The sequence below is a fragment of the Cygnus olor genome, chromosome 2, assembly GCF_009769625.2.
Source record: "Cygnus olor isolate bCygOlo1 chromosome 2, bCygOlo1.pri.v2, whole genome shotgun sequence".
Taxonomy (NCBI): domain Eukaryota; kingdom Metazoa; phylum Chordata; class Aves; order Anseriformes; family Anatidae; genus Cygnus; species Cygnus olor.
In genome coordinates, this window is record NC_049170.1 from 29,235,348 (window position 1) to 29,249,324 (window position 13,977).

General features: G+C 37.4%; 1 protein-coding gene across 1 annotated transcript in view; it reads right to left on the reverse strand.

The window, feature by feature from the left end:
- The window catches only part of THSD7A (thrombospondin type 1 domain containing 7A), a 205,442-nt gene that overhangs the window by 124,714 nt on the left and 66,751 nt on the right, over positions 1–13,977 (reverse strand). Inside the window, 1 exon segment of the mRNA XM_040550373.1 lies at positions 908–1,739. Coding sequence (XP_040406307.1) covers positions 908–1,739 — 832 coding nt within the window.

Consider the following 13,977-nt stretch of genomic DNA (forward strand, 5'->3'; position numbering starts at 1 on the left):
ATTTCAAGTTGGACAAAAATATTATGGGTGATAAGAAGGGAGAAAACATAAGCTAGCAAGAGAATGCCAGGTAAAACAAACAAGTGGAAAATTATATAGATGCAGAAAAGCACTTGGAAGCCTGTGGAAAGAGTTATGGAAACATCTGTGACTCCTTAAACTCTTGAAAAGTAAAATAAAATAAAAAAAAAAAAGAACAAAGTGAATAATATTGTCCTATCTTTTTTTCTTTCCCAAAGGTGCAATAGAAAAAAAAAGAGGAAAAAGAAGAAAAAAGTGGGAAAAAGTACATGCAAGAAACAGACATTTCAGTCTCACTTTTAGTAATTTTGCCAAAGGAAGCAAGGAGGACAAACAGTATTTCATGTTTTTTTTTTTTTTTTTTTTTTTTTTCTTTCAAAACAAAGGTACTGGACAGAATAGATGCTGCCTTCTCACATAGCAGCCTCTTCCTTCCTGTTTTCTGCTTCCACCATGTGTCAGACCCAGTCCAGTTTCCTGTTACTTTTACAGGCAGAGCCTCACAGGCAATATCATCATCCATTCCAAACATGCACGACTTGTTAAAACCTGCAGGTAAAAGCCCGCCTCAATCCACAGGTACAGAGCACACATTTGATGAATATCATCAAGCTTTTGGGGGAAAACTATGTGGACAAACAGAGGCTATAGAGTTAGCACAGTTTACTAACGCACATTTATGTGATGCTTACTATGATCACCAGCATAGCTTACATGTTTCTCATCACAGAAACATTTTGAAGAGGGATGTTTGCATTGGAAATAGTGCATGTGCTGCATTCATATTCGGGCTTGCGTAAAATAATAACAGTGTGTGCTTATGCTTGCTTTACCTTAAAGTAAAGAGAGACAAATAAAGATGTGCAAGTTAATAAATAGTGATTACCTCAGAGCAGCAGTTTTCCCATTTCTGTGAGTACATGTAACCTGCCTTGTTTGATACCCAATTTGTATGTCCCAATATTTGTTCTCCTGTCTATTCTGTCTGTTTCGATTCCTCTTCTTCTTAATTAATTCACGAGCCTCAGGGTCCCGAACCGCCTTTTCTCTGTCCTTTTCCTTGTCTTTGTTCTTCCCTCGTTTCCTTGCTTGTCGTATTTGTCTCGAATGGGGCACTGAGCATGCGCTCCAGGGTCCCACATTTAGGCTATACAGGCTTTCTTCACCAGCACATGGGCTAGACTGGCAGATCTGAAATTCAGTGAGGTTAGGGCAAGCAGACCCACCGAACTGCGGTGGAGCCACCACGTGCCGAGTTCGATGCTGAAGCCCGCTGCCGCAGGTCTTGGAGCACTCTGACCAGGGGGCAAATTCGGCCACGATGCAGTCCTGCCGGCACGGGATGAGGCACGCCTGCTCCTGGCGGGGCTTGGGCTCAAAGTACTCACAGATAACATCCTCAGCCAGCACCCCGTTGGACTTCTGGACGCAGGTGATGTCCCTTGTCTGGATGCCATCCTCCCCCCTGAGGCACTCCTGGGGCTTCTCGTGGCTGCGGGAGAGGACGGGCCGGCACTGGTTCCAGCCACCGATCTGCCAGTCGTACAGCTCCTTGTGCCAGTCGCAGACACGGAAGCAGCTCTGCTGGTTGTCTGGCCGCTCCGGCTGCTTGCAGTTGGTGGGCAGCGTCGTCCAGCCCTCCACGTGAGCACACCACACTGCCCGTGTCTGGATGCCACCCGGACCGCACTCATCTCCCATGCATCTCCCCCATGGACCTGGAAAACAAGAGAAGACACTAACATTGCACGCCTAATTGTTCTTTGACCATGGTGTTAAGCCAGCCTCGGAGAACCAGTTCTGTATTTCCAACACCTCCAAGAATTTCAGTGTTGCAGAAACACAAAACAAATACTGGGTTACTCTTCACCTCTTATGATTATGGATACATTTTACTTTTTATCCTAGACAAATTGAGTATTTAAATTCAAGAACATACACAAGAATTAATCTCATTAGAGAACTAAGAACTGAGTGTTGAGAAAGTCATCATGTGGTTTTGACTAGCAAAAAAGGAGACAAAGTCCTTCCTTCCAAGGCATGAATGTAATCTCTCTCACTTGCGTGAATACCCTTTCTTGGACTGTTTTGGGTGTTGCTTCATACTTCTACTGTACTCTCTTTGTACTCTCATGCCAACAAATAACCCATTGTCTTTCAGCTGTATTGTGCAAAAATAACAAGAACAACATTATGCATTTTGAAAAAAAACAGAGTTAACTTCAGGTAGGCCACTTCTATTCTTTCCTCTATTATAATTCCTATAAAAAATAAAGAAGTAGTGTAAATAATAAATTATATTATATTATTATAATTTATTGTAATCGTAATAAATTATAATAATATATTATTATATAATTACGAATATAATAAAATAATAATAAATAAATAAGAAGTGTTTGTTCCAGACAATCTGTGAAATGATTATATGGAACAAATTGTTGAAGACAGAGACATACCAACTGGTAACTCTCCAAAGAACAGAAGTTATTGCTTTTTTTAAAATTTCTAAGGTCTATGATAAATACCCCACACATTGCTATACTTAGTGACAACCAAATCAACGGAAACCTATATCCCTGAAAGCTCATATGGTTGCTTTTTCTATTATTAAAAACTGCGACATTCACCAGGCTCAACTCACAAAATCCACAAATCAGAGAGTAAGGAATTGTATTTTTCCTTGTTTTTTAAGGCTCCCCCTCATACAGCTCTACCTTAGAATGTGTTGTTTACACACTGTGCATTGACTTACTGTGGAAAAGGAAAAGCACAAGCAGTTCAGAAAACAAACAAAAAAAAACCACCTATAACAATTTCCCAAAGAAAAATTGTCTACCTGTAGACAGCTGGGTCACCCAGAAGACCTTTTCTCTGACTATGAAGTCCTTTTGTTCCGTGAAAAATCTGGGGCCAATCTACTCAATTCTTATTCATCTGAATGACCCCATTGACCATACCAAGACTATCAGTGTGAGTAAAGTTGCAGGAATTTCAGGGTTGAGTCTATGTTATTTCCAAAGCAGGTTAATAGAAGAATTCTGGTACAGGACAAGAGCAAGTTAAATGAACTAGGGTGGTACAAATTATTTAAAGCATCTTCTCTTTGAATGACTGGAAGGCATATGAAGTCATATTTTAGTACTGATTCCCTTGAACTTCAGAACTCTCACTGATTTCAACACAAGTATCAGCTCTTGCAGCCCGGAAAGACAACCGTATCCTGGGCTGAAGATAGAAGCATGGCCAGCAGGTCGAGGGAGGTGATTCTCCCCCTCTGCTCCACTCCTGCAAGACCCCACCTGGAGTACTGCGTTCAGCTTTGGGGCCCAGCTGGCTCTAGGAGAGATAGAGAGCGATGACAGCTGGCAGAGACCAATTCAGTACACAGAAACTGCTCCAGTATTTTTATTTGGTTGCTAGTTTTTTTTTTGCAGATTAAGTTTGAATTAGGGTTTCCAAAGTTTAGTTAGAGACCCAGAAAAATAAATCAATATTAAATACAGACACATTTCAATTTCCATTACAGCAAGATTACCCTCCTTTGTTTCTAACCAGCCTTCTACAAATGGCGTAATCACTGTTGTACTTAATTTAGGTGTATTCACACTGAGATGAGGTATCATTTCCCCAGAATACCACTTTGAACATTTGCCAACTTTAAAAGAATAAAAACTGCAGAAAATCAATAACTAACTAAAGCAGAGATATTAAAATAAAAGTGACTGAAATAAAGCTAAATTATTCACCTTGCAAACTACAGATTTGTCTTATCAGGTCACTGCACCTTGTGTATACCACATGCATTCACTGAAGCAACCCCTCTTCTTAAAGATGAGGTCTTTACTGTAATTCAGATGTAGAGTTACTGCTTTGGAATTCTACCAAATTTCCAATCATTAATTATCCAAGGAAGCACACCGTCTAAAACCAATGTTTGGCATCTGTTTTCAATCCAATTCATTGACATGCTTATACCAATGTGAATGCTAAAAATCTCAGGTTCAATGCATTAAATACTACCTTTAGCAATGTAAAAAAAATAAATAAATAAAATACTGTATGTGAATGTGGTAATTGGGAAAAAATAAGCTCTTTTCATTAGATTACAAGAATGTTGTTTTTAGAACAGGATTTTCAATCTAAAGTAACAATGCAGTGCACAGACAGGCTTGTGTGTTAAATGTCATTATTCTGCTTTTGCTGAGAAGTAGTATGCAATTTAATAAAAGCCAATGAACAACCCATGGCATTGACATGGCCCTCTGATAAAAAGGTGTAGGTTTATGTAGTTATAAACACATAGCTAATATTACTGACGTATCAGATCCTCCCCCTTATCTACGTAAGTTAATTTTTAATTTAAATTTTTCATTTTCTAAATTAATTTTTAATTGAAAATTATCTGTTTAGAGTACAAGGCTAAAAGTGTTCCAGCAGCTTAAATTTTCACTCTGCTGCACGCTTCTTTGTATGACATAGCAGGGCCCTAAAGTGAGACACGGCTTTTGGCGGATCTGCTTAGGGTCTCTCATTAGTCAGCTCCCTCAAAGATTAAAGCTCTTCCACACTTAACCAAACCAATCTGCATTTGTGCAGAAACTTAAAAAATCAGGGTGGATGCAGGTGTTAAAGAAAGAAAGCTGAAAGCAAAAGCAAAAACTAAAACTTAAAAAACAGCTATTAATAATACTTGTACACCATTCTCTGCTCACTGAGCCTCAGTGGGGACTCTGCTTCCCACCTGTACGCTGACATGAGTGGCAGTAAACTCTGTCCTGAGGTCTCCAATCTCTAGAAATCCTTCTCCCACAGTTGGGCATCTACTCCCTACCCCCAACTCTCAAACTTTCTTTCCTTTCTATGCTCACTATCTTCCCTACCTTTGTAGACGGTTCTATCAACTACTTCAAGGAATTTAACACCATCAAGGATTAAAAAACTGTAACTGGTACTGTTCTTCACAACTAGCCACATTTCTCCTTGGGGTTCTGAAGAATATAGGGAAAAGAAACAAAAACAAACATTTCCATATTTAATGCTCACTTAGAATGAGAGAAAGTTTCAAGCAGACTTCCAACAAATTAATCACAGACTACCTATGGGTATCTCAGCAATCTCAACACCTAAATTTAGCCCAGTTGTCTTAATGTGTAATGAAGGCAGGGAGAGGAGGCAACAGATGGAAAGAGGAATTCCCATTTTGCTACATTTAGTTAGATTTTTAAAAATGGGGAAAAAATAGAGATGGACAAATTTCTAGCAATATGAACAAAAAATTACTTTGATCAACATGATTCTGAGAAGTAGCAAATCTTTTTTTTTGTTTGTTTGTTTTTGAAAGCAATTTCAAAATTCCTATTAGCAAAAACTTCCACCAGTTTTCAGTTGCACACTACTTTGAAATCTCCAGTTAAATTTATTCCACTTTTTTGTATAGGACCATAAGTCACTTTTATTAACCTCAAGCACCTACCAGAGGAGTGCTATTGCCATACATTTGCCATACAGATCATGCAAAAAGAGAGAGAAAAAAGATCATTTGTAATTCCCTTTACAGGCACCCATCTCTATCTCCAAATTATAAAGAGAGCATACAATAACTCACTTATAACTTCAGTGGCCCCAAACACGTTGCAAGGATCAATACCAGACATGGCTCATTTGAAAACAATCACAGGAAAACAGGCAAAGAAATGTCTCTGAACCATGTAAAGTGGCTCTGCAATTTCATCCAAATAACAAGAAATGTATCCCAAAGTAGTCTTAATCCACTGTCAATTTTTTTTCGCGTTGCCACAGATGGAAGAGAAAGCACCCAACCACATGTTTACAACACTCCTTTGACCACTAGTCAAGACATCACTGAAGATTCTCAATACATGATTAAAAAAATAAATTGTGAAGACAGATTTTGAATGATCCTCGAAGGTATAAGAAAACCAAGTACAGATCACCCATGACACATTTTTTATAGTAAATTATTATTATAGGCAGTACTTACACATTTTCCTATGCATGCAACTGACCTGCAGATTGAAATTCATATACGAGACTGTAGAGAACATGAGTATAGATAGACTGACATCCAGGAGCTATCAGGAGGAAGTCAGTTTGTGTTCAACATGGGCCAATGACATTTCTAAATGTGAAGTTTGGGGAAAAATTAATCTAGCAGAAACTAGATTTATAAAAGCATTGCAAATGAGTACCAACCAATGACACTGCTCTGACCCTCTGAGAAAACTACTTCTCAGCACCTGTAGGTTTATGCAGTTATGAACACATAGCTAATATTACTGATGTACTGGATCCTCCCCCTTATCTACATACAAGTTGACATTTAATTTATCTGAAAAATAAATTAAAAATGCATCTCTTTGGAGTATGAGACTATAAGTATTCTAGCAGTTTACGCTTTTCACTGTGCTGCACACTACTTTGTGTGACCATAACAGGGCCCTGAAGTGACACACCTTTGGGTGGATCTGAATAGATAGATAAGCAACTCTGCAGTGCATGAGAGAGAACAGCAGAAGATGCACAGAGTTTCACCCACCACACAAAGGCTGCAGGGGGTGGAGGCAGCTGCTCTTTCACAAATCCTCAGCTGATGCTAAGCACTAGTAACAACAGAAACTCTTCAGGAAAGCTGTCAAGCCTAATCAAGGCCTCATATGATGTTTTAATTTGTTCTCTATGAATATTCCTCAGGTTCTCTATTCCCCATTGAAGCAGTCTGTACACACATGCTTGCTTTCCTTGCTGTGCACTGATCCAGCTACAAGTGGGCAACTAGAGGTACATGCACTTCAACAGTTTGGTGCTGAAGAAAAATGCTGCTGTTGCAAACACAAAATAGTGCTTCTTGGCATTTTGTTTTGAACAGATTTAGATGAACATGTCATGGGTTACGTGGACTGAGCTGCACTTGTTTCCAGAAAATACCATAATTTACCTGCATATTGTTTAATCAGCATATTAGAAATGGCAATTAAAGAAACAAATAGGAAGCTTGCTTCTTTTTCTGTTGTTTGGAGTTGTCACTGAGGTCATAGTTAGTTTAAAATGTCATCTGTAATTCTTTGTCCTCTAAAGAGATTACCGTAAAATACAATATTAAGATTCCTCCTAAGCTTCTAGAGGATTAACATTTATTTTTGTTTGAGAGCAGGAAAGGAAGTGAATTAACCATTACTGCAAGCTTATTCTGAAATTTCAGGGAGAGATCATAATGGAGCTACAAAATCAAGGCAAATACCCCAATGAAGTACTGATAACTTTGCAGCTGAGAACAAAGGAAGCTACCATAGTATTTAGTATCTTATATATTAATGCTGTTTCAGATATTAAAATTAACACTATTTGAAAGAGAAAAAAAAAAACTTATTTTGAACTTTGATCCTGGGCAAATAAGGGTATGTGGAAATCCCTTTAGCTTTTCCCCCCATATAAATATAAAAATACAAAAAACAAGTCCCAATCTATGCCCAAAAAACAACAACAAAAAAACCCAAAACCTCAAACTGATTTCTTTTATATTTTGATATACTTTCAGTAAGAACTGTTTTTGACCCATTCTGTGTTACTGGTTTGGTGTCTGTAAGTAGCATTAACAGTTTAATGCCAGAGAGAGACTCCGACTGCACAGCACAATGAGCAGATTAGTTTTTAGTATTTTGAGAGGATTGTATTTAAAGAGACTATTGGGAGACTGATTAGCAGAAATCTACTTTTCTTAAGTTTAGAAACAAGCTAGCCCTTCACAATATTGAAGACCTCAAATTTTCTTCATATTGAGGCTGTGATGAAGGCCAGAAAGGTTAACTGGGTGACACAGGGCTGGGAGTCAGAAGGACACAAGTATTACAAGATACAGCTCAAGACTAAGCAGAAAATCTCAAGGTCAAAAAGACACAGATGAAAAAATCTTTGAAGGACTCAGGAGACATCCGTGAATGCAAACTGCAGCCCCTGATAGGGAAGCCAGTCAAAGAGCAGAACAAACAGCAGGCCACCAAGAATAAAATAGGCTCAGAACAGCAGCCAAAATCACTGGCAGATCTGCTTGGCTAAATAAAAACACAAGAAGCACGTGTGTAAGTTGATGCAGTATACCTATATTACCTATATTTGCTTTACGCAGTTATGGTGACAAAGGAAGAACCACTGCGGCAGCAATGGGTATTTTTATCACAGACAGCACGTAACTGTGAAGGTCTCATCAGGGAAGCGGGTCTCCCTAATACATTGCCTATTACAATGACAAGTAATACAGCAAAACGGTGTAATTCTAGATAAATTATTGATAAGTTGTTTTTTCTTATTTTTTTTTTCTTTTTAATATAGAATCTGAGATGCTGCCAACATGACAAGCTGGCAGGACTTGGAAACACAGATTTGATAATTTATACTATCAGTAGTGCCAAGACAGCAGAAGAACACTGGTAGACAAAACCTTGATTTTTGCGTCATTCCTGCCCCTGGCAAGTCTCCCTGGGACCTGCAGGACTTGCTGCATGCTCTGTGAGCCAGCACACTCTCCTCTACAGGAGTGCTACGGATCACCTTGGCTGTCATTTCTATTCAATGCTTTTGTCTTTCTTAGCTCTCTCTAAGGTTGAAAAGAACGTACAACGTAGTGTTTGCATCAAAGAAAATGGATTCAGGATATGGAGGTGAGATAAAAGAGGAAAGGATGCTCGACAGAGCAAAACACAGCAATATTTGTGATTCAGAGGAAGATAAAGGAGAATCAAATGTCTACAAATGATTACACTCCTAGGTTAAAATTTTTATTTCCTGAAAGTATAAGGGAGAGTGTAAGCCACACTGCAGTTCAAGAACTTTCAGAATCTGAAGGACAAGTTCCATTTCCTAGGTTAACAAGGAAATCTAAGAACTAACTTTAAAAATACAGCAATGAAGATTAATCCAAATGCAAATTTCACATTATTACCCTAACTTTCCAGCGCACACCTTATCCCCAAACAATGGAATAAAGATAAAATCAAACTTGAAACTATATAAAATCAGCCATTTTTAAATCTTTCAAGCTGTGCATATTTGCACATAAACATCAAGGCTTTTTTTAAGCGTGGGCCCTTTAGTTTTTCACCTATCAATATCCATTGGGAAAATACACATATTCCTGATATTATTAATGGTACAGTAAATAACATTATCCATATAATTTGAAATTTGACATAAAATCATGATATAACACATATAAAAAAAAAAGAGAAACCATACCAGTTTAAAATTCTGACATCAGAAATCACAAAAAGCATAACACATAGTGTTTCCCTAACTGAACATTTCATACTATTACCTATCATATTGCTGGAACCAAATTTTACTTATTTTCCCCCATCAAGTACTCCTTTCGTGTACTAGAAAGCTGGTCTCTCTAAAACAGGGTTGTGTACTCCATAAGAAAAAAATTGAATTTAATGTGCTTTTGCAATAATAGAGTAATAGAGAAATATTTTTTTCATCTGTTATAAACATGGAGAAAGAAAAAGTTTCTATTTTTACAGTTCAACAAACACACAAATAAATAAAATGGCCTCAATATTTTTTTTCCTTTAATACAATGCCAGTTCTTCCCCAGACAGTCAGTTCTGAAAACGTAATTCAGCACTTCAGACAAACAAAAAATATTTATTTTGTTGTTCTTTGCTGTACAAACTTGAATCTTTAAATAAACTGCAGCAGGGTTCATACTTTCCATACCATACTTCTTCCCAAGGTAATGTGAATGTACAGAAGCGTAACACCCTGAAAATCACTGTCTACACCAAAGCTACTGAGAGCCTCCAGCTCTCAGTAGTGGTGCAACATGATAATCTGAAGTATATGATAGCAAGTATGCAAACATGAAAGGCTGACAGCTCACAGTGCAGAACTATATGGCTTTGCATTGCTGTCATAACCTGTAATGAAACCTTTTCCTTTAGGCTTATCGTAAACTTAACCTAATTCTCAAAATATTATTCAGATTTTAAATCAGTTCTTTCTCCTTTTTTTTTTTTTAAGCATTGGTTCCTTTAACTATTCATTTTTTCTTTACATAGTATAGCAGTAGCAGCCAAAATGAATATTGAATGAATACACAAAAGGAATACTTAATTGAAGCAGCATGCTTTAAAGAGAAATAGAGCTGCTATTTCCTACAAAGCAATTATATTGCTTTGAGCCTCTAGTCATGTTATAATAAATACTTCTGATATTGTAAGATACTGAATACAGTTTCTTTTAGCCCACAGTCCGTTTACATATAAAGCTAGTTCCTGAATATTTCTTTGTTTCATTAGAAGTGACGTTAAACCATATTACTGTATTCCTCAAATTCCTCTCCTTATGCTCTCTGAAGTTGCAGTGCCAACTGAAAAGCCAGATAACACTTTTCTGGTAAAATGACAATTCCCATACACAGCAACACTCTCATAGGCTTCATAAATTGGATGAAAGGCTTCATTAACCTTTGCTTGCATCTCTCCCATATGCCTGGTTTGGTTTTGTTTCTCATTACTGACACTTGAAAGCTGCTCTGCGTCTCTTCCTAGGACATGAGAGCTATACTTGGTCAGACCAAAGACCTTCCTAGCCCAGTGCCCCGGTCCTACAGTGATGAAGAGCAGAAGATTGAAGAGGGCATAGGAAGATGTCAAGCATGTATGCCACCTTCCCTCATATTCTCCCATCTTCCCAGTAGACACATTGGTACAAATTTTAGAAATAATAGAAACTCCTAGATTATACCACATTCACCTAGTTTTTCTTATATACTGGACAACAAAAAAATGAAACAATTCAACCCTATGAACAGCAAAGCCAATTATGAGCAAATCTGTGAAATCTGTAGTTACTTCCAATTACTGTAAAGACTATAAGTTAACATTTTACAATGAAAGCTCTATAATTATTTGAGCAACAATAACATCACCACAAATGATTCTTACCAGTGTCCCTGTAAATTTTTACTGTTCTATCTGCATCAGAATCTAACTGTAAGGGATAAATGATTGAGAAAACCAATTCAGGATACACTGCCTACTAAAGAGGAGGGTTTGATTTGTATAGTCTAATAGGAGGTTTTCCCTTTTGTTTTGAACCAAGACTCACTGTTTTCCCCTGTCGTCATTTTACATTCAAATCACTCACAAATATCAAATTCAGTGAAATTGCTGTATATTAACTGTAATACAACTTAGAAAACCTCTCACTTAAACCTGAAAAGCTCTTTGCTAGTGCTATTTGCAGTGACTATACATGGAAATAGAGACTTTTTTTTGCACTAATTCAACCAATTGAGGCTTGCCCTTTGCTTTTCATCACAGCGAACCCCAATTAGATCAGTAGAAAAACCACCGCTAGTCCATTTGACGACACTTAGACATCAGCATGTGTTGCAGCACCAATTGCTGGGTACTATTAGAAGAGTTTATTTCTGTGCAGAGTTCAGTGCAATCTCATGGTAATCAGACATATTGAACAGGTTACAGGGACGTTAAATCAGTTCCCTTCTATCATGAGTAATTTTGCAATTCTGTTTGTTAAACATGATTTTCTTCAGTACATGCAGGCTGATACATTAAAAAGAGAAGAACAAACATTTCTGCTTCAGTTAGCATCACCATCAAGTGAATGGTTTTATTTTTATGCCTCTGTCTCATTTTCTGCCCTTTTATTTCTTTCCCTTGTTCATCGCAGTCTCCTGCTGTGGAGCTGATGGCCAGAAGTGCTGGTTGCGAGGCTGCCGCTACCACGGGGCACATCCGTCAGCACAGGCCACAGCGCTTGTGCCAGCCCAGCGGTTTGCAGTCCCAGTTTCTGCTTACATTAGCCAAGGGCAAGCAAGTCAAAAACCTCCCTGACTGAGATATGAAGAAATTTACTGCTACAGCTTTTCAGAGAGAATTTGACTAGGCTACTACAGCCAGACATCTGAAATTACATGTAATGTCTGTGGGTGCTCACTTTTTTAAAGGGTCAGACTTCTTGCATGATATAATGTCAGACATGGTAGCAGGAAATTGGTTAGAAGAAAAAGACTGCAATTTAGTTGCATAAAGTCAGAAAAAAAGATTTAGGTTGTACTCCTATCCCTGCTGCTAGCCTGCTGGATGATCTACATACACCATTTTTGTCTCCTTGCACTTTACTTTCTTCTATGTAAAGTAGGGACAACAATATTAAATTTTAAAGCCTATTTAGATGTATTGATGAAAAACTGTGTGCATGAAGTAAGTAGCAGTAGGAATACATTTTCCATCATTTTCTCTCTGCAAGCACACAGTTTACTCAATATCTTTCCCTTGCGCTTCGTCCTAAATCCCTGTTATGTTGCAAGGTGTGTTTTAATAAGAAAGCAAGAAGCCCCGACAGTAAGCGGCTCCTCTCTCTTACTTTTGACAGAAATCTTATTCACAGAGCACAGCACGCATACTTCTCATCTGCATCTTCACTCTGCCTCCTTGGTCACAAGAGAGCTAATATAGCTATTCAAGGATCAAATAGGAAAATTTCCCATCTCTCTGGATTCTTTAGAGTTGTTTTCTTTGCCAGTAATGTAATAAAATAAGAGACCTGAACTTCATGAATACAGCTTAGGTAATGTTCTGGACCTGTCCTCATTTTGGTTTTCTTCTAGTTCACTGGAGCAAAGCAAAGTTTCATAAAACCGCCTCTAAGTACAGAGCATTACACAGTGTTTCAATTTTATATATTTATTTTTATTTACCTTTAAATATTTCATTATTTAAATTGCCTATGTGTTGGACTGAAATAATCAAGTCATAAATCTTTTGAAGTGCACTATGACTTTATGTCTTGCTGAGAGACATTCTCCCAAGCATATTCTCTGTTCATTTATTATTCATTATCATCTGCAGTTTTGCGAATTCCTATGAAACCCATTTTCAATTTTTAAATGGTACTTTCCCCTAAAATTGTGGTGCTTTCATTATATAGACATAGCATTCAAAACTAGGGGAAGGAAAGCCAACTAAGCCATGAGGATGTATTCAAAATACAGGTGCGAGTGCAGATCAGATGTGGAGAGATTTATATTAGTTTTAAGGAAGTCTAGTCAGGGTAGTACAAAACTAGTCACTGCACTGTATGCAAAATAATGTCTTCATTTGAGCACTTTATAATTGATCATTTTAATTCCACACACAACTAAGATAAATAATTCAAAAAAGTGAATATTAGTTCCATCTGACAAATATGTTGCACAAATGTATTAAACTAAATGTTTTTGTCTGTTTGTGTGGTGTTGGAAATATCTAACAAACCCTTCTATTTTTTTTTCCAAATTATTTTGGAAATAAGCAATAATTTCTATGAAATATTAATGTAAGAAGTTATTTGAACATCTCAGGCCTTATCATAACTTTGCCTTTTAAACCGAACTCCCTGTTAATTACAGAAGGGACTCCCACTTAAAAAATACAGGACTTAATCTGGCTTTATCACACTGCTCTATTACAAGAACCCATGTTTTATTAAAAATGAAGTGGATCACTACTGCAAAATTTAAGAGGACAAGTATTTTAAGGAGCTAAGGAGTGCATCACAAGAATATCAGAAATCTCTGGGAGCTTTTTTGAAATTCCTCTCATACAAAGAAACAGAAGAGAGGAACACAGAAACTGACCTCTGCTTAAGTGTTCTGTTCTATCACAAAAAAAAGCTTAAGTATCCATTGCTAGTACTACCTTTGATTTCTGAATTTGCTTCACAAAAGTCATTTTGTAATTAACACCAGAATTTTAGTAGATACTACTAGGAAACAATACCTCTTTTATTCTTTTATCTTGATGGACACATTCCTAAATAGTGGGTGAGATTTTATTTTTTTCCCAGTATAACCTTAAACATCATGTAGATTAGTTGCTATGTTGGCAAACTTCCCAGTTAAGAGATGGTGACAGATGGAGAAGGCATTAG